Genomic DNA, 20,654 nt, shown 5'->3' on the forward strand with positions numbered 1-20,654 from the left:
ACTTCTGCAAAGAATAAGAGTAAGCTGTTTACTCTTCATTCTCAGGAAAGTAAACAATTGAATGCTCCTCTTCCATTTTAGAAGAATGGAAGGAGGAGCATAGAACTTCTCATCGCTCTAACTTCTGTCATTTCAGGTTGGCAGTTCAATTTGGCTTTCATCTTCATATATTGATTAGTTATTTTACAAAACAACAACTTTGTGCACAGCAGTATTGTAATACATTATTCGCACTATTTTCAGATCAGCAAGCTAGGAAGTGCACCCTTGGCCTTACTATGGAATACAGGGATGCATAGAATTTCATGCCTTGATGAAACAGCAAAAAACATAAAAGAATGAGCTAGCAAGATTTCTAATCATAAAAAGTCAAACCAACTTCATATGAAGCGACCTCGACCATATGTTTATTCATCTGCTTATAAGGTATATTTTCTCAAAAGTCTTGCATTTAAATCAGGCTTTAACAAAAAAAAATGGCCAAAATAGGGCAAGTCATGGTAAAGGCAGGATTGGGATTGGCAGTGGGAACTGAATCACACTGGGAGAAGATGGATACAGTTTGCCCATGGCAGCATAATAAATAACATTAAGCTAATAGAAGAAAAATAAGGCAGCAGCTAAAACTTCAGTACTGCGGTCTCCTGAAATAGGGTATAATTCAGAAACAATATTAGGCAAAAAGGAAGAATGCCCCACTGGTTGTCAAACAAGATATACGATGGTTCGAACACCAATGTGTACAATTCGCTAATATTCCTAGTGAGACGAAGACTAGCAAAGTCAAGTGAAGGAAACTCAAGTTCACAGGAACCTATAGGCTGATAAAGTTCCACCATTCATTTTCTCAGAATCAGATTCAAGCCGCACAAGGATAATTTTAACAGAAGGTCACACTTTCTATAACACCATTATGAACCAGGACACCATGTTTCTCTGCTGTTGTCTCTTATAAAGACAGATGGTAATGATGAGATGGAAACAACAGGAACTCAATAGTCAGAGAGAGTACTTGCAGCTTTTGAAAATACATTAGTTTTGAAACATGATATCCAAGTTGATTTTTTTTTAAATTGAGAAACCTAGGTGAAGGGCAGAGGACAGCAGTACAGGAGACTACCAAGGCTGAAAAGAGTATGTAAACAATGCTCCTAGCACCAGTGGATCAAGAGCTCACAGTGCAATTCTAAGCCTTTAAAGGTCCAGGTTTTCTTGGAAGCAAGCAGCATTATTACAACCAACTCTTGGCACTCTACTTCCTCTAAGCAGGCCTTCGCTAGAGCTTTGCCATCAGCTCGAAACTCTGGATATCATTGTGCCAGATCTGACTATTCGTTTCAGTTAGGAGGCCCGTTTTGTAAATTATTCTAACAGGCCAGCCAATGCAGAGTACCACAGATCTGAGAAACACTTGATCCTTGGCCAATGGGTATGGACAATGAAAATGGCTATTGTTTCCTCTATCTAAATCTCTTGCGAGTGAAAGGATTAAGAGGAGTCACGCAAAGACAACCATATCACTCCTGCGAAAGGATCAGCACATTCATCAGGACAGTAGCCCTGTACAATTAGAATAGAGAGTAACCTCTTATGTAATAACTCAAAAGTTAACAGCATTAATCCTGAACTAAAAAAAAAGTAAAAACTAACTAAAAACTTAGCTCACCCTGTTGTCCTCTTTTCTCCTATTCTAGGTCTTATTTTTATTAACTTTGATTTTACTCTTTTATAGTCAATGTATCCCATTTTTCTAACCTTTTCTAACTTCAAAAAAATCTTTTACTTACTAGTTTTTGTATCCTTTCTCCTGACTCCCAGTTCATTCTGGGGATGGACCAGTTTTTCATGCCGATTGTAACCATTTACATGTTTGCATTGGTGAAATACGAAGAGAGTAAGCTCAACAGTGCCCCTTGTAACCTGACGGGGCTCAGTAAATAAATTTATTTGCAGCACTGGAAGAATTAAAATTGAAGTACTGGAAAGACATACTTAAACAAAGTTATTTTTAATTTTCAAGAGGATAAATTGACCAGTCAGAAGCACCAAACAAGAAATTTTAAACCACATTTTTGGACAAACTAAGTTCAACCACAAGATAAAGTAAAACCTAAGTTCAATCCTTAAATGACTAAAGCAGCTTTTCTTAAAGGATTTAAATAGGCTCATTCATACTTTAAGCTTTAAAGAACTATTCACTAAATAAATCTGTCTAGAAAAAAAATTAAATAAATCTCATTAGCTTACTTGCATATGAATTACTGTTAAACATGGCAAGGATGAAAGATCCAGCTCAATGCAATTTTCTTTTAACCCTCCATCCCAACAAAAATAAACTTACTCGAGCTGCGGCTGCAGCACATTCAGAGCCATGGGCACTATTACCGATGCCGTCAATCCCATAAAGCGCCCTGACTCTGGCTTCGTTTCGTGCTCTGTTCGAGTCCGAAGATTCGATTAGCTTCTTCCAAGCAGACACAGCCTCATCTCCCAAAATTTCCAGTGCAACAGCAGGGCCACAGGTTAAATACTGAAGAAGTTCACTGAAATAGAGTAAAGAAATCTCATTATTCTGCTCTCAGTATATTTAGGCATATCTGATTTAGTTTCAACAAAATAGCCATTTAATGACACCTTCAATATTCATTTGCAGAGAACACCCTATGCAATCTTATTAACCTCATGGAATATTTTAGCTTAATTTTTCTCATTCTGATTGACCAAATGTGTACGTACTACTTCATGTTAAAATCCAGGAATTTGTTGCAATGCAAGTTATATTTCTCTAAAATTATGAAGAATTCAAAAAAATGGAATTTAAACAGCTTAAATATTTTGCTTAGTCACAATCATGCACAACTGCAATTTCACAGCAAAGTCACAAAACAACAGTGCTGATGATGGATGTTGTTTCATTCATTTCTTTTCTTCCTTCCTGAATGCTGCCCTTATTCTGGCAGTAATGATAACCCAGGAAATACTCACTTGAAGAAAGATTTTGATTGGTGTTCTGCATAGAAGTCCATTGCCTTTCTCCTTTCAGAGATCTTGAAATTGTTATTAGCATCTTTAATGTAATAATAAAACATCCCAAGGTGCTTCACAGGAGCGTTGAGACAAAAAGTGACATCAACCCAAATATGGAGATAAGAAGACAGGTGGCTAAAAGCTTGGTCAAAGAGATGGGTTTTAAAAAAGACTTATTTATATAACACCCTTCACGACCACAAGACATCCCAAAGCACTTTACAGCCAATAAAGTACTTTTTGATATGTAGTCACTTTTGTAATGGTTAATCAAACATTGGACTCCAAAAATAAAATCCTGGTTAATGTCTTAATCATTTTAAACCAGGAAATTAGATCATGTTTGATTATCTGACAATATATAAAATGACTGCTTTCAGGTTTTTTTTGCAATCTGACTGGTCACTGATGACCAAGAACAAATGGGACAATAAGTATATGGGACTGTGTGTGGAATAGTTTTCTTGAGTAGGAGTTTGCATAGGGTGGATTTGAAGATCTAGTGAGGAAAATATTCTTCAACGAAATAATGGAGAGGGCTGATGAAGGTAGTGCAGTTGATATGTATGTGGACTTTCAGACAGCATTTGATAAAGTTCCACATAATAGACTTGTTAGCAAAATTGAAGCCCATGGGATTAAAGGGGCACAGCAGTGTTACGAAACTGGCTAAGAGACAGAAAGCAGAGAGTAGTGGTTGTTTATCAGACTGAAGTATATAGTGGTGTCCCCCAAGGTTCGGTATTGGGATCACTGCTTTTTTTGATATACACCAATGACCTGGACTTGGGAATAGGAGGCATAATTTCAAAGTTTGCAGATGACAAAGCTTGGAAATGTAGCAAACAGGGAGGAGGATAGTAGCAGACTTCAGGGGGACATACAGACTGGTGAAATGGAAAGACACATGACAGATGCAATTTAATGCAGGAGAACTGTGGAGATATATTTTGGAAGGAGAAATGAGGAGAGGAAATATAAATTAAAAAGAGTACAATTTTAAAGGGGGTGCACATACACAAATCATTGAAGATGGCAGGACAAATTGAGAAGGCTGTTAAAAAAGCATACGGGATCCATGGCTTCATAACTAGAGGCATAGAGTACAAAAGCAAGGAAATTTTGATAAACCTTTATAAATCACCAGTTGGCCCCAGGTGGAGTATTGTGTCCAATTCTGGGCACCACACTTTAGAAAGGATGTCAAGGCTTTGGAGAAGGTGCAGAGCAGATTTACTAGAAAGGTACCATTGATGTGGGATTTCAGTTATGTGGAGACACGAGAGAAGCTGGGATTGTTCTCCTTAGAGGAGAGAAGGTTAATGGGACATTTAACAGAGGTGTTCAAAATTATGAGGGGTTTTGAAAGAGTAGATAGGGGAGAAACTGTTTCCACTGGCAGGAAGGTCGGTAAGCAGAGGACACAGATTTAAAATAATTGGCAAAAAATCCAGGGGAGAAACGGAGGAGAAATTTTTATTTTTTTTTAAACACAGCAAGTTGTTATGATCTGGCATGCACTACCCGAAAAGGTGGTGGAAGCAGATTCACTAGTAACTTTCTAAAGGGAATTGGATATATACTTGAAAAGGAGAAAGTTGCAGAGGAATGGGACTTAATGGATAGCTCTTTCAAAGTGCCGGCACAGACACGATGGGCCAAATGACCTCCTCTGTGCTGTATGATTCTATGAAGTCTATTGTTTCCTAAGCTTCTGTACACAAAATGGAACTCATTGCCAGTGGCATGAATGCATAACTAAATAAGTAGTGACTACACCTTTCCAGTAATTCACCAGGAAATACTGTATTTCTCTCATCACCAGCTGACTTGATAGCTATGTACACAGTGCAGACTGGGAATTGAAGATCTTTGTAAATTAATCTCTTTTATAAACATTGCAATGATGCAGAATACACTTCTGATATCATAAAATATACTTGCAATGGTTGTTTCATCTTTGTTACATAATTGCTAACCAAAATTTTGAAAAGCAACATTGTTAGCAATTGTTTAATACTTTCAATCGTTTGTTTTTAATCCAGAGATTAAATAACAATAATGATGGGATGCCACAATGTTTTAGATGATTTTACAAGCTCAGAAGCAGTGTGATTTTGTTTCTTTGTTTCCTCATTTTAGCAGTTAAGATTTCTTTGTGACATTAACATTTACCAGGGAAGTAAAGATCATGATAAAGAAAGGTCAAGGAAGAGCATGAGAAAATTATCTGGAGGGGAAAAGCAATCCTCACCTCCTCACTATTTTTGTGAGGATGTTTTGAATAGATTTTAAAGTGTTTACATTTAAATTCTCACTAAGAAAGTGAGGAGAAGGCTTAGGAAAAATTTCTTCAGGGTATTGTTGCAGAATGGAATGCTTTGCAATAGGGAGTATTACAAGCAGAGATAATTGCATCTTGTAAAGGGAAAAATATTTGAATCAGAAGATACATGACTATGGAGGGGGAGAAAGCAAGCAAAACAATGGGGTTAGTTGCAGATCGCCCTAGTAAAGAACGAACTGAGACACGATAGGAAATACATTTCTATGGATGATAAATATAAATTTGAATAATCAACTCACTACCTGGTCACAAGATCAACTCAGGTCATATCCAGAAACATTAAATTTAGTGCTAGTGGCAGTTTCAGGTTATTAGCTAGAAAATCAGAGTTCTCAGTAGAGTCTAAAGGGTATCAATTTAACATACACACGAAGGCCCGTTATATACCCCGCCTGATTCCCCCTTCCATTGATGAGCTGGGTATATAACAGGCAGCCAATACACTGTTTTGTGCCCCCACCAAAGTTGAATTTTACCCCCTAAATTTCAAATCTAATGTTCTCGGATAGATGATTCAGAATAGACAACGCTGTAATATGCAGTTTCACCAACAGTACAACGACCCAGAATTCGCTGCAACAGCGATAAACGCCATAAAAGTTAGACCGTTTCAAATCCTCCAGTGGTGAATTTATACCAAAATTTGCTGGGGAACAGATTGCAGACAGAAGTGGTAACTGTGATTCTATTGATGATAATGGGTCTGGGGATTCTGTTCAGATTGATCTTGAGTGCACAAATGTGGATAATGAGGCATCAGAAGCAGAAAGGACACCCCTGCTACAACCATCTTGAATAAACACAAATTATGCCACTGCCAGGTCTCCAGCGCCATTATTTTTCAGTCTATGTGGCAGTGGCATGAAGACTGGCTTAAATGCAGCGAATTCATGATCACCATTGATTTTAATGGGAGCTGAGCACGACAATTACCTTCTAGCTATTTTCGGCGAGGGGTATGGCAGAGGGGCGCAAATTCCCAGGAAATTATGGAGTGGCGCAAATAATAGTGCAAGTCACTCATGCATTATTGCCTGGAACTTCTGTACTAGAATAGCAGCTAATACCGGGCAAACATATACAGACCTCCTATCTAAGCTCAGTCTGATACAGGATACACACCCAAAATGTCATAACTGTTCTTCTCTACAGATGCTGACTGATTTGTTGTATATATGCAGCATTTTCTGTTTTTATTTAAGATTTCCAGCATAGAATGATACAGCACAGAAGGCAGCTATTCGGCCCATCATGCCAGCTCTTTGGAAGAGCTATCCAATTAGTCCTACACCCCTTCTCTTTCCCCACAGCCCTGCAAATTTTTCCTTCCACATATTTATCCAACTCCCTTTTGAAAGTTGCTTTGAATCTGCTTCCACCATCCTTTCAGGTAGTGCATTCCAGATCATAACTTGCTGCATAAAATTTTATCCCCCTCTGGTTCTTTTGACAATCACCTTAAATCTGTGTCCTCTGGTTACCGACCCATCTACCACTGGAAGCAGTTTCTCCTTATTTACTCTATCTAAACCCTTCATGATTTTGAACATCTCTATCAAATCTCCTCTTAACTGTCTCTGCTCTAAGGAGAACAACCCCAACTTCTCCAGTCTCTCCACGTAACTGAAGTCACTCATACCTGGTACCATTCTAGTAAATCTCTTCTGCACCCTCTCTAAGGCTTTAACATCCTTCCTAAAGTGTGGTGCCCATTCGACAATAGTCCAGCTTGGGCCTAACCAGTGTTTTATAAAAGGTTTGCATAACTTCCTTGCTTTTGTATTCTATGCCTCTATTTAGAAAGTCAAGGGTCCTATATGCTTTTTTAAAAAACAGCCTTCTCAACTTGTCTTGCCACCTTCAAAGATTTGTGTACATATACCCCCAGATCTCTCTGTTCCTGGTGCCCCCTTTAAAATTGTACTATTTAGTTTATATTGCCTGTCCCCAGTCTTCCTACCAAAATGTATCACTTCACACTTCTCTGTGCTAAATTTCATCTGCCATGTGTGTGCCCATTTTACCAATCTGTCTATGTCCTCCTGAAGTCTGTTACTATCCACCTCATTGCTTACTACATTTCAGAGTTTCATGTCATCTGCAAACTTCAAAATTATACCCTGTACACCCAAGTCCAGGTCATTAATATATGTGAAAAAGTGCAGTGGTCCTAATACCAACCCCTGGGGGACACCACTGTATACCTCCCTCCAGTCTGAAAAACAACCGTTCACCACTACTGTGCTTTCTGTCCCTTAGCCAATTTCACACTGGCACTGTCCCTTTAATATCATGGGCTTCAATTTTGCTAACTAGTCTATTATGTAGCATTTTATCAAACATCTTTTGAAAGTCCATATACACATCAACCGCTGTATCAACCCTCGCCATTACGTCAAAGAACTCAATCAAGTTAATCAAACACCGTTTATCTTTAACAAATCCATGCTGACTTTCATTTGTTAACCCATACTTTTCCAAGTGCCAATCAATTTTGTCCCAGATTATTGTCTCTAAAAGTTGCCGGGTTTATCCCTATCCCCTTTTTTGAACAGGCGTGTAACATTTGCAATCCTCCAGTCCTCTGGCAGCACTCGCATATCTAGTGAGGATTGGATAATTATGGCCAGAGCCTCCACAATTGCCACCCTTACTTCCCTCAGCAACCTAGGATGCATCCCATCTGGACCAGGTGACTTTTCTACTTTTGAGCACTGCCAACCTTTTAAGTATTTCCTCTATCTATTTTTATCCTATCCACTATCTCTACTACCTCCTCCTTTACTGTGACATTGGCAGCATCCTCTTCTTTCATGAAGACAGATGCAAAGCCCTCATTTAGTACATCAAACAGGCCCTCTGTCACTACAAAACGATCTCCTTTTTAGTCCCTAATCAGCCCCACCCTTTTACTACTTATGTTTATAAAAGACTTGTGTTCCCTTTTATTTTAGCTGCTAATCTATTCTCTTACACTCTCTTGGACCCTCTTATTTCCTTTTTCAGTTCTCCTCTGTACTTTCTGTATTAAGCTTGGTTCTCGACTATATTATGAACCGTACATTTGTCATAAGCCACTTTTTTCTGTTTCTTTTTAATCTCTATATCTTTATTCATCCAGGGAGCTCTAGCTTCGAATGCCCTTTCCTTCCCCCTCGTGGGAATGTGTCTAGCCTGTACCCAAACTATCTCCTCTTTGAAGGCCTCCCATTGCTCAATTACTGTTTTGCCTGCCAATCTTTAATTTCAACCCACCTGGGCCAGATCCCTTTTCAACTCACTGAAATTAGCCCTCCTCCAGTTAAGTATTTTCACACCTGAATGTTCTTTGTCCTTTTCCATAACTATTCTAAACCTGATATTATGCTCACTGTTCCCCCAAATGCTCCTCCACTGAAACATGCTCCACCTGCCCCATTTCATTCCCCAGATCTAGATCCAGCTCGACTTCCTTCCTTGATCAGTACATTTCCAGCCGAACAAGAAAATTCTCTTGTATACATTTCAGGAATTCCTCTCCTTCTTTGTCCCTTACACTGTTATTATCCCTGTCTATATTAGGATACTTGAAGTCCCCCATTATCACTTCGCTATAGTTCTTGCATCTTTCTGTAATTTGCCTGCAAATTTGCTCCTCTATCTCCTTCCCAATATTTGGTAGCCTATTGTATACACCCAGTAGCGTAATAGCTTCTTGTTCCTATTGTTCCTTAATTCTAACCAAATAGATTCTCTGTCTTTGACCTTACAACTACATCATCCCTTTCCAGTGCTATAATAGTTTCTTTGATCAATACTGCCACCCCCCTCCTTTTTTCCCTTCCCTATCTTTCCTGACTACCTTGTAGCTAGGAATATTAAGTTCCCAATTCGCCCTTTCTTTGAGCCAAGTCTCTGTTATTGCCACTATATCATAGTCCCGTGTGGCTACTAGAGCCTGCAGCTTATTTACCACGCTCTGTGCATTTAAGCACATGCACGCCAAACCTATCTTAGGCTGCCTCCCATCTACTCCTGACTGATATCTCCTATTTCAGAACTATTTTTTACTCTAATGCCTTTTGACTCTCCTCTGTATCTTGTTTCTCCTCTCTAATGCTTCATGCTGGTGTCCCAACCCCTGCCAAGTTAGTTTAAACCCTTCCCTACAGTACTAGTTAACCGCCCCACAAAGGCATTGGTCCCAGCCCTGTTGAAGTGCAACCCATCCATCTTGTACAGGTCACTCCTGCCCCAGAACAGTCTCAATACAGCTTTTCCTTTCTCTCCACCCCCCCCTCCATAAAATGTTGAAATATCACATCATGACAACTTGATTGGTCAATTACATGAAGCTCCCAAGATCGACAGGCCGATCAGTTGACAGATGCAACAAAGGCCATGAATGGGATGGCTAGCTAAATACTGATTTCAATAATGATGAAACCTCGAAGACCTCTGCCAACCTGCCCGAGTTCCTGTTCCGTTACTTTGGTTATTCCCACTCCCTGTCGTAGGCAGTCTCTACTCCCCTTGGCCTCTGGCATTTCCACTCTCTGGTGGTCCCATTCCCTAAAGCCTCCAGTTTTCCTGATGCCCAGGCACTGGTATCTCTGCCCCAGCCCCCTGCTGCACTCTGTACAAGAGTAAAGGAACAAATGACAGAGTAAGAGAAACAGTTAAATAAAAGTCAGAGGTAACAAGAAAGGTGTGTGAGAGCCATAAAATGAGAGTGAGCAACAGAGAATGAGAGAATGGGAAAGCAGAGACACTGTTACATCAAAAGAGAAACCATTTTTTCAGTACATAGGTAGGAAGCAGCAATGTTATACAGTAACTTACACAAGGTGACATCCAACAGTAAATAAAATATACACTAACATTTAATATATACCTCATGTCCATAAGCAGGAGATAGCAGTGCTTGTTCTGTTACTGGCACTAAGTGAGTAACACTTATCTGCAAACAATGCCATGGCACATCACTAGTTTTTTTTCTTTAAGAAGCTTGCAGTTCTTAATGTAGGAGGTGTTGCTCTACAAAGAAGGTTTTGAAATTCAACATGTTGAGACTTTAAAAAGCATTAGTTTGAAACAACAGTGAGCTACTTACCGTGTTATGTTAGTCATTTTTGCCTTGGTTATTACCAGCCCTGAGCTGTAGATCTTGTCAATCAGTTTTCCTAATTTAACGTCAGAACTTGGCTTTATTACACCTAGTGTCCTGAAAAAAAGAGAAAGTTGTTCAATATCCAGGATAAAACAAACATTCAGAATTTTAGCTAAGGCAAATAACAAAAAAATCCCAAATGCAAATCTACTATTGAAGGATGAATAATGTGCCATTCAGAGCTAATAGAACCTGATGTGTATTTCCAGCACTTTCTACTTCCATTTCAGATTTTCAATTATTTTTGTTCTTAATGCTATAAACAAAGATAGGAAACAGCTGATAATGGGGAAGAGAGAGGGGAGGGGAAGGAAATACCTGAGGGCCCAAAGTGTGCCAAGAATGGGTAGAGGAAGGCGCTGGCCAGCAGGAACATGCTGGAAGGGGTTAGGGCCTGATGTTTCGGAAAGAGCTAATGGTAATTTGGACTATTCTCCTGGCACCTCTCAACCATAAGGCTGTTAGACCTTGCTCCCCCCAATAATGCAAGATCACAGAAACCCTCAATATTGCTAGATTCTTTACCATTGATGCCCCAGCAGGATCCTCATCCCCAGACTCTCCCACTCCGATTTAATGCTCACAAATCTGGCAATTGTATTCCCAGTGCTCCCTGATTCCAGAACCACCTCAATGCTTCCAGACTCCAGACCACCCTCCCCAAAATCAATAACCTCTCTCCGAGTGTTCCCAGACTCTGTGAACCCCTTCAAAATACTGCTAGACCCCAAGGTCCCATCACAGTAATGCCAGACCCTGTGCCCCCTTCCCATTGCTCATAGGGTCACCCTCAATGCAGATGTCAGTTTCCCTGGTAATACAAATATGGTATAACACCTCTCTTACAAAATTTCCAACTTACTGTGAGCAACACAACAGATCTGCTTGTAATGTATTAAAATTCTGGAGACTTCCTGTTTGTCACATTTATTTTTTGTTATCATGATTTTATACTGCTGTTATAACTTGATAATGCTAAGAAATTACACTTTAGAGGAATGGTAACACCAGGTTCTATTACTTTTAATAGGTATCACTGCAACGCTTGCTATTTAGTTCCCCACCACCAGTAGGGAGAGTTGTTCAGGTCCTAATTTTTGAAATGCCAATACACTGTATCCTTTTCAACAGCTAGCAGCACACACATATTTCAAGAGTTAACTGCGGTTAAAACTGCTACTACTAAGTGGATTTGAGAGTCAGCAAACATAACCAACAACAGCGCTTGCAGGTACATAGCACAAGTGGCAGAACCGTATTGAAGGCCACAAAGTTGCCAGCTCTCCAGTTACAGTGGGTGGCTCAGGGCGACAGCAAACAATTGAAGAGGGTGAGCTTGACAGATCTCCGGTTCCATCAATGAATTCAAAACAGCAAAATTACTGCACCAACATACTCAGGTAAACAGCACATCTGGCAGCAGCCTATTAAAGGGGACACTGATCACAGCTGACAGATTCAATACTACATTAAAAAGGAACAACAGGCAAACCCTAAAAGCACAGATAAAAACATGATACTAACAAAAAAAAACATAAATAGAAACTAGATAAAACACAAACATAATACAAATGCATATACCATTTCATAACATATGCTCACCATGAGCACGGTCACAAGACATTTACTATTTTATAGAAATATTAGAATTTATCCATCAACTATATATCTACCAATACCAAACAATAAACTGAACTTAGATATCACCTGTCTTTAACACAAAAACTCTCCTTCTATCTCCCGCCCCACCCACAAAACTTCCCTCCTTCTTCCCCAACACAATGTCCATGAATTTAGCACAAAAATTAGATGAACTAACACTACATAAAAATATGCAAAAAAAAAGTGGATTCTATGCAAAATAAGACCCATCACATGCACAACTGAGAGGTCAGTGGTCTGTACATGCATGATCAAAAGTGCACTAACATAAAAGCAATACAAGAAATAATCAAATTGTAAGGGGAGGGAAAAAAAATAATCAGGGAAAATTGAAAGCAGCTAAAAATGATTAAAAACAGGATCCATGCAAAATTAGGCCCATCATACAAGCATGGACCATGGGACTGGTGTCTGCAGGAGCACAATAACAGCAGGCAAATATCAGCCCGGAGTTAGCAGAAGCCTCCACACAGTCAAAAATAAATCCCAGGATTCTCACAAGGGAGAGACCTCCAAAGTAAGTTGTTTATGGACAAATTTAAATGAACAAAAAACAGCAATGTTATGGTGAATCAAGTAGTTTTTTTTTTATTTATTACAATACATTACAAGCCTTACATCCAGGATTAGGTGGTTTACTTAGAGGAGCGGCGGCGGACCTGATCGGGAGCAGAGGAGAGAGACCGAGAGCGGGGATAAAAGAGCGGCGGACCAAGGCCAGAGACCAGAGCGGCGGCGGACCTGATCGGGAGCAGAGGAGAGAGACTGAGAGCGGAGATAAAAGAGCGGCGGACCGAGGCCCGAGACCAGAGCGGCGGCGGACCTGATCGGATCAAAAACAATAACAGAATACCAAGGAGTGACGTCACAGGACAGCAGATAAGTGATTGGTTGGTGAGTATTACTGTTTTTTTCTCTAAATTGGTTTAAACTAAGAGCTGGGAAACTGAGCAGCTTTTATAGCAGGTAGTTTTTTTTTTAGTGAACCTAGGTCCCTGGTATAGTTAACATTTTCAAATTTCAACGTAATTTAAAAGGGGTAACTAAGCTAAGGCAAATCATGGCAGCAGACCTCGCACTCGTGATATGCCCCTCCTGCAAGATGTGGGAAGTCATGGACACTACCAGTGTCCCTGCCGACCATGTGTGCAGGAAGTGTGTCCACCTGCAGCTACTGACCGATCGTATCTCGGAGCTGGAGCTGCGGGTGGACTCACTGTGGAGCATCCGCGATGCAGAGAAACTCGTGGATAGCACGTTTAGCGAGTTGATCACACCGCAGGTAAAGGCAGTACAGGCAGGAAGTGAATGGGTGACCACCAGGCAGAGTAAGAGGTGCAGGCAGGTAGTGCAGGGGTCCCCTGTGGCCATCCCCCTCTCAAACAGGTATACCGTTTTGGATACTGTTGTGGGAGATGGCTCACCAGGGGAAGGTGGCAGCGGCTAGGTTCATGGCACCGTGGCTGACTCTGCTGCACAGGAGGGCAGGAAAAAGAGTGGCAGAGCTATAGTGATAGGGGACTCGATTGTAAGGGGAATAGACAGGCGTTTCTGCGGACGCAACCGAGACTCCAGGATGGTATGTTGCCTCCCTGGTGCAAGGGTCAGGGATGTCTCGGAGCGGCTGCAGAACATTCTGGAGGGGGGAGGGTGAACAGCCAGTTGTCGTGGTGCATATAGGTACCAACGATATAGGTAAAAAACGGGATGAGGTCCTACAAGCTGAATTTAGGGAGTTAGGAGTTAAACTAAAAAGTAGGACCTCAAAGGTAGTAATCTCAGGATTGCTACCAGTGCCATGGGCTAGTCAGAGTAGGAATGACAGGATAGCTAGGATGAATACGTGGCTTGAGAGATGGTGCAAGAGGGAGGGATTCAAATTCCTGGGACATTGGAACCGGTTCTGGGGGAGGTGGGACCAGTACAAATTGGACGGTCTGCATCTGGGCAGGACTGGAACCAATGTCCTAGGGGGAGTGTTTGCTAGTGCTGTTGGGGAGGGTTTAAACTAAAGTGGCAGGGGGATGGGAATCGATGCAGGAAGTCAGTGGGAAGTAAAGTGGTGACAGAAACAAAAGGCAGTAAGGGAGAGTGTACAAAACATGACCGGACAAATGGTCTGAGAAAGCACGGCAAAGACCAAGGGAAGTCTAGATTAAACTGCATTTATTTCAATGCAAGAAGTCTGATGGGCAAGGCAGATGAACTCAGGGCATGGATGGGTACATGGGACTGGGATGTTATAGCTATTACTGAAACATGGCTAAGGGAGGGGCAGGACTGGCAGCTAAATATTCCAGGGTACAGATGCTATAGGAAAGATAGAGCAGGAGGTAAGAGAGGAGGGGGAGTTGCGTTCTTGATTAGGGAGAACATCACGGCAGTAGTGAGAGAGGATATATCCGAGGGTTCGCCCACGGAGTCGATATGGGTAGAACTGAAAAATAAGAAGGGAGAGATCACGTTGATAGGATTGTACTACAGACCCCCAAATAGTCAACGGGAAATTGAGGAGCAAATATGTAAGGAGATTACAGACAGCTGCAAGAAAAATAGGGTGGTAATAGTAGGGGACTTTAACTTTCCCAACATTGACTGGGACAGCCATAGCATTAGGGGCTTGGATGGAGAGAAATTTGTTGAGTGTATTCAGGAGGAATTTCTCATTCAGTATGTGGATGGCCCGACTAGAGAGGGGGCAAAACTTGACCTCCTCTTGGGAAATAAGGAAGGGCAGGTGACAGAAGTGTTAGTGAGGGATCATTTTGGGACCAGTGATCATAATTCCATTAGTTTTAAGATAGCTATGGAGAAGGATAGGTCTGGCCCAAAAGTTAAAATTCTAAATTGGGGAAAGGCCAATTTTGATGGTATTAGACAGGAACTTTCAGAAGTTGATTGGGACAGTCTGTTGGCAGGCAAAGGGACGTCTGGTAAGTGGGAGTCCTTCAAAAATGTGTTAACCAGGGTTCAGGGTAAGCACATTCCTTATAAAGTAAAGGGCAAGGCTGGTAGAAGTAGGGAACCTTGGATGACTCGGGAGATTGAGGCCCCAGTCAGAAAGAAGAAGGAGGCATATGACATGCATAGGCAGCTGGGATCAAGTGGATCCCTTGAAGAGTATAGAGATTGCCGGAGGAGAGTTAAGAGAGAAATCAGGAGGGCAAAAAGGGGACATGAGATTGCTTTGGCAGATAAGGCAAAGGTGAATCCAAAGAGCTTCTACAAATACATAAAGGGCAAAAGAGTAACTAGGGAGATAGTAGGGCCTCTGAAGGATCAACAAGGTCATCTATGTGCGGAACCACAAGAGATGGGTAAGATCCTAAATGAATATTTCGCATCGGTATTTACGGTTGAGAAAGGCATGGATGTTAGGGAACTTGGGGAAATAAATAGTGATGTCTTGAGGAGTGTACATATGACAGAGAGGGAGGTGCTGGAAGTCTTAACGCGCATCAAGGTAGATAAATCTCCGGGACCTGATGAAATGTATCCCAGGACGTTATTGGAGGTTAGGGAGGAAATTGCGGGTCCCCTAGCAGAGATATTTGAATCATCCACCGCTACAGGTGAGGTGCCTGAAGATTGGAGGGTAGCAAATGTTGTGCCTTTGTTTAAGAAGGGCGGCAGGGAAAAGCCTGGGAACTACAGACCGGTAAGCCTGACATCTGTAGTGGGTAAGTTGTTAGAGGGTATTCTGAGAGACAGGATCTACGGGCATTTGGAGAGGCAGGGACTAATTAGGAACAGTCAGCATGGTTTTGTGAGAGGAAAATCATGTCTCACGAATTTGATTGAGTTTTTTGAAGGGGTAACCAAGAAGATAGATGAGGGCTGTGCAGTAGACGTGGTCTACATGGACTTCAGCAAAGCCTTTGACAAGGTACCGCATGGTAGGTTGTTACATAAGGTTAAATCTCACGGGTAGCCAATTGGATACAACATTGGCTTGACGACAGAAGACAGAGGGTGGTTGTAGAGGGTTGTTTTTCAAATTGGAGGCCTGTGACCAGCGGTGTGCCTCAGGGATCGGTGCTGGGTCTGCTGTTATTTGTTATTTATATTAATGATTTGGATGAGAATTTAGGAGGCATGGTTAGTAAGTTTGCAGATGACACCAAGATTGGTGGCATTGTGGACAGTGAAGAAGGTTATCTAGGATTGCAACGGGATCTTGATAAATTGGGCCAGTGGGCCGATGAATGGCAGATGGAGTTTAATTTAGATAAATGTGAGGTGATGCATTTTGGGAGATCGAATCAGGCCAGGACCTACTCCGTTAATGGTAGGGCGTTGGGGAGAGTTATAGAACAAAGAGATCTAGGAGTACAGGTTCATAGCTCCTTGAAAGTGGAGTCACAGGTGGATAGGGTGGTGAAGAAGGCATTCAGCTTGCTTGGTTTCATTGGTCAGAACATTGAATACAGGAGTTGGGATGTCTTGTTGAAGTTGTACAAGACATTAGTTAGGCCACACTTGGAATACTGTGTACAGTTCTGGTCACCCTATTATAGAAAGGATATTATTAAACTAGAAAGAGTGCAGAAAAGATTTACTAGGATGCTGCCGGGACTTGATGGTTTGACTTACAGGGAGAGGTTAGACAGACTGGGACTTTTTTCCCTGGAGAGTAGGAGGTTGAGGGGTGATCTTATGCAAGTCTATAAAATAATGAGGGGCATAGATAAGGTAGATAGTCAAAATCTTTTCCCAAAGGTAGAAGTCTATAACGAGGGGACATAGATTTAAGGTGAGAGGGGAGAGATACAAAAGGGTCCAGAGGGGCAATTTTTTCACTCAAAGGGTGGTGAGTGTCTGGAACGAGCTGCCAGAGGCAGTAGTAGAGGCGGGTACAATTTTGTCTTTTAAAAAGCATTTGGACAGTTACATGGGTAAGATGGGTATAGAGGGATATGGGCCAAGTGCAGGCAATTGGGACTAGCTTAGTGGTATAAACTGGGCGACATGGACATGTTGGGCCGAAGGGCCTGTTTCCATGTTGTAAACTTCTATGATATCTATGAGCTGCTGAGCTGGCAGCCAAAAAAGGTTTTTTTAAAAATGTTTTGAACAATTTTATTTATTCCCTTCTCTGATTTATTAGTAGCTTTTCACAATTGATCAATCTGGATTAATTGCTTTCATACTTCTAGTCATTTTTGACTGGTACATGCTGTAGCTGTCCTCCCCACTTTTGATTGGTACAGTCTCAATTTATTTAGTTGTGATTTGATGCTGTTTAATGAATAAGCAAGAGTGAGCCAAGAAATTGGATGCAGAAAAGGTAATGACACCTCGATTATTGACTTAAGGCACATGCAATATAAAATGTAGTTAGATTAAAAACATTCTGTATCATATGTGCCTTTTCATTACATTTTGGACGTTACACCCTCTAATATGCAAATTTCTTGCAATGATTAGTTCAAATTCCATGTTCATAAATGGGAAAAAAAATTACAATTGAAAAGGTAAAGTACAAATGAATCGCAAGTAAAATGGGTTGATAAACTTCCAACAAACGAACTTATAAGGGTATATGAAAATAATAAATCAAGCATGCATAGTCAACATAATTTACCAAAAACAAATGAGCAGAGGAATGAACCAAATCACTCAATGTTTTTTTGAAAATCTTTGACCACCATCTTGCTTTCTCCACTAATTTGAGTACTTGCTACTGGAAAGAGAGATAAAAATTACAAAAATTAAGAAAACAATTAAATTTACCCACACAATAGAATGTTTGAATTGCCTTTGGCAAAGTTTTCTATCAGAGGCCTGTACCTATTAGCCGAAGAGACTTGAGCTAGCAGGGTACTTCTCAGCATGCACATATACGTAGAACTTCTAGAAATGTTCATGAGCGACAGCAAGACTGGCCATTCAGAGGATGTGGCAGTACTGTGCTTGTGATGCCACTACTCTGGTATAGCTATGGAAAATTTGATAATGAAAATCTCCAGGATAACCATTTTTAGGACAGCAAGAGTAATCAAAATGTGTTTTTGTGCAAAGCATCAAAGCCAAGATAAAATGTAAGCTATTTAACTTTTCCGAAGTAATTTTCTCCAAAAATAAACTAATAAAACAATGTAGGTACCATATTCAAACGGTTGTTTATAGCATGTTACATGCATGAGAAATAAAACTTTAAAGAATGCCAAAATTCAAAGTGGAACCTTTTTATTTTGTAATGCATTCTAAATGGTAATAGCAGCTGCCTTGTTTTTATTTGCTTATACTGAGGACTGAAATAAGAAAGTCAGATCTCCAGTTAGAACTAAAGACAAGTGCAGTCTAAGCAGTATTTATATCATGGCAATTCTTTCACGTTACTAACATTCCTTTGAAGGCAAACAAGCAAAACTAGGTGAACAACAACTTTCCCATTTTGTGAGGCGGACATTAATGTGTAAGAAATACCTGGCAATAATTGAAATCACAACATTATTTGACTGGAATGAGCTGAAGCTAACATAAAAATCCTTCAGAAGAACTAAGAATTTGATTAGCTTGGGTTCAGAGGTTAATGGGGCTTTAGCAGTCTGCAGTCCTTCGGGTTGAATTCTGATGAGGGAAGATAGTTTAATTCTAGCTATTTCTATAATGAAGTCCTATTCATCACAGGACAAAAACTCTGCTTTTGTCAGACACAAAGCTTACCAAGCATATAAACAAAAGCAGTGGACATTACCCCTATCTACAGAAGAAAAAGGTTCTTAGCCATGTGTAAAATTTCATGCTTATGTATCCAGGATGAGGAAAAGCCATTAGGCCATACTTGCCCAGCCCAGGCATAGGCTGATTGCATGCCTGTGCACCAAACTCCACCCCCTTCACCTGCTGGCAAGAACAAAAACAGAGACCGGTAGCCAATTCAGGAGTCCTCTGGCAAAAATTCTTCTCTGACCCTCATAGGTGATTATTTTGAAAGTGTAGGACTTGCCTAATGTCATGACCATGTTCAGCAGAAATCCAATCTAACGCCTTCTTAAAAAGACTCTAAGGAATCATCTTCATTGCCTTCTCTGGGATCATGTTCTACAAGTCAATTGCCCTCTAGAAAAGTAAAACTTATGGACATCCAACTTCATTCCCTGTTTCCTCACTTCGTGTGGATGATTGCTAGTTCAAGCTGACTCCATCACAAGTACAATCTTTTTGCCTTTAATGTTAAAAGCCTGTATCAGATCCCCTATTAGTCTCTCTCTCAAGTGAGTACACAACCAGCATATTAAATCTATCTTCATAGCTCAATGTTCACATTGGACAACTAAAAAGTTATTTCAATTTATAGGAAACCACTTCTACTTGCATCAAATTGAATATCTGCAATTCAAATCAGCAACAGAATCATAGAATGGTTACAGCACAGAAGGAGGCCATTCGGCCCATCAAGTCTGTGCCTGCTCTATGCAAGAGCAATCCAGTTAGTCCCACTCCCCTGCCCATCCCCGTAGCCCTGCAATTTTTTTCCTTTCAAGTGCTTAACCAGTTCCCTTTTGAAGGCCATGATTGAATCTGCCTCCACCACCCCCTCTGGCAGTGCATTCCAGATCCTAACCACTCGCTGTGTAAAGAAGTTTTCCTCATGTCACCCTTGGTTCTTTTGCCAATCACCTTAAATCTACATCCTCTGGTTCTTAACTCTTCTGCCAATGGGAACAGTTTCTCTCTATCTACTCTGTATAGACCCTTCATGATTTTGAATACCTCTATCAAATCTCCTCTCAACCTATCTACATAATCTAACTACATAAAGCTATATCTCATTTCAGTACAAGAAACAAATAATCCACATATTTACAACGCTATGGATGTGTAAGCAATTAAAAAGTGATCTGCTTAATATTTGAACTGCCCCAGTCAAAATATATCAGTTTCATCTTCACATTCCTAGGCAGAATGGCAATTTCACTATTAAGAACCTTATTTGCATGAAAGGGATTTAAATACTGTTTTGACCAAGTTGGCCCAAAGTATACCTTCAGTAATGTGAATTCTGAATATATTCATTTAGGAACTAAATTCTTACCGTTCTTTCCTACTTCCCAGTTTGCGAGATGTGTATTGGTCCCCATAGTCTACCAAATGGAGCTGACGGGCATATACTGTAATTTTGCTGCCAACGAACAAGTCTTCTGTCCGCAATGCATCATATTTAGTTCGTTTCAGAAAGGTACGATGGTTCTTTATGTCAAACTGTAAAATACATCAAGAATGGACATCAATACATCTATTTGTAAAATAAAACAAATTTAAAGGTCAAAATAGAAGCACATGGAAAAATACAAGCACCTTCCGTAAACCATAACATGATAGAATTCCTCATTAAGATGGAGAGTGATGTCGTTGAATCCGAAACTAGGGTCCTGAATCTAAATAAAGGAAATTATGGAGGTGCGAATTGGCTACGATAGATTGGGCAACTTTACTAAAAGGGATGATGGTGGATAGGCAATG

General features: G+C 40.6%; 1 protein-coding gene across 2 annotated transcripts in view; it reads right to left on the bottom strand.

Annotated features, from left to right (window-relative positions):
- Positions 1 to 20,654, bottom strand: part of nme7 (NME/NM23 family member 7) — a 215,414-nt gene that overhangs the window by 163,838 nt on the left and 30,922 nt on the right. For both annotated transcript variants that reach the window (XM_067992928.1, XM_067992927.1), the window contains exons 2-4: positions 20,227 to 20,393; positions 10,467 to 10,577; positions 2,342 to 2,543 (exon numbers count right to left, since the gene is read on the bottom strand). In XM_067992928.1, the coding sequence (XP_067849029.1) occupies positions 2,342 to 2,543; positions 10,467 to 10,577; positions 20,227 to 20,393 (480 nt within the window). The remainder of the gene's footprint in view (positions 1 to 2,341; positions 2,544 to 10,466; positions 10,578 to 20,226; positions 20,394 to 20,654) is intronic.

The sequence above is a fragment of the Heptranchias perlo genome, chromosome 11, assembly GCF_035084215.1.
Source record: "Heptranchias perlo isolate sHepPer1 chromosome 11, sHepPer1.hap1, whole genome shotgun sequence".
Taxonomy (NCBI): Eukaryota; Metazoa; Chordata; class Chondrichthyes; order Hexanchiformes; family Hexanchidae; genus Heptranchias; species Heptranchias perlo.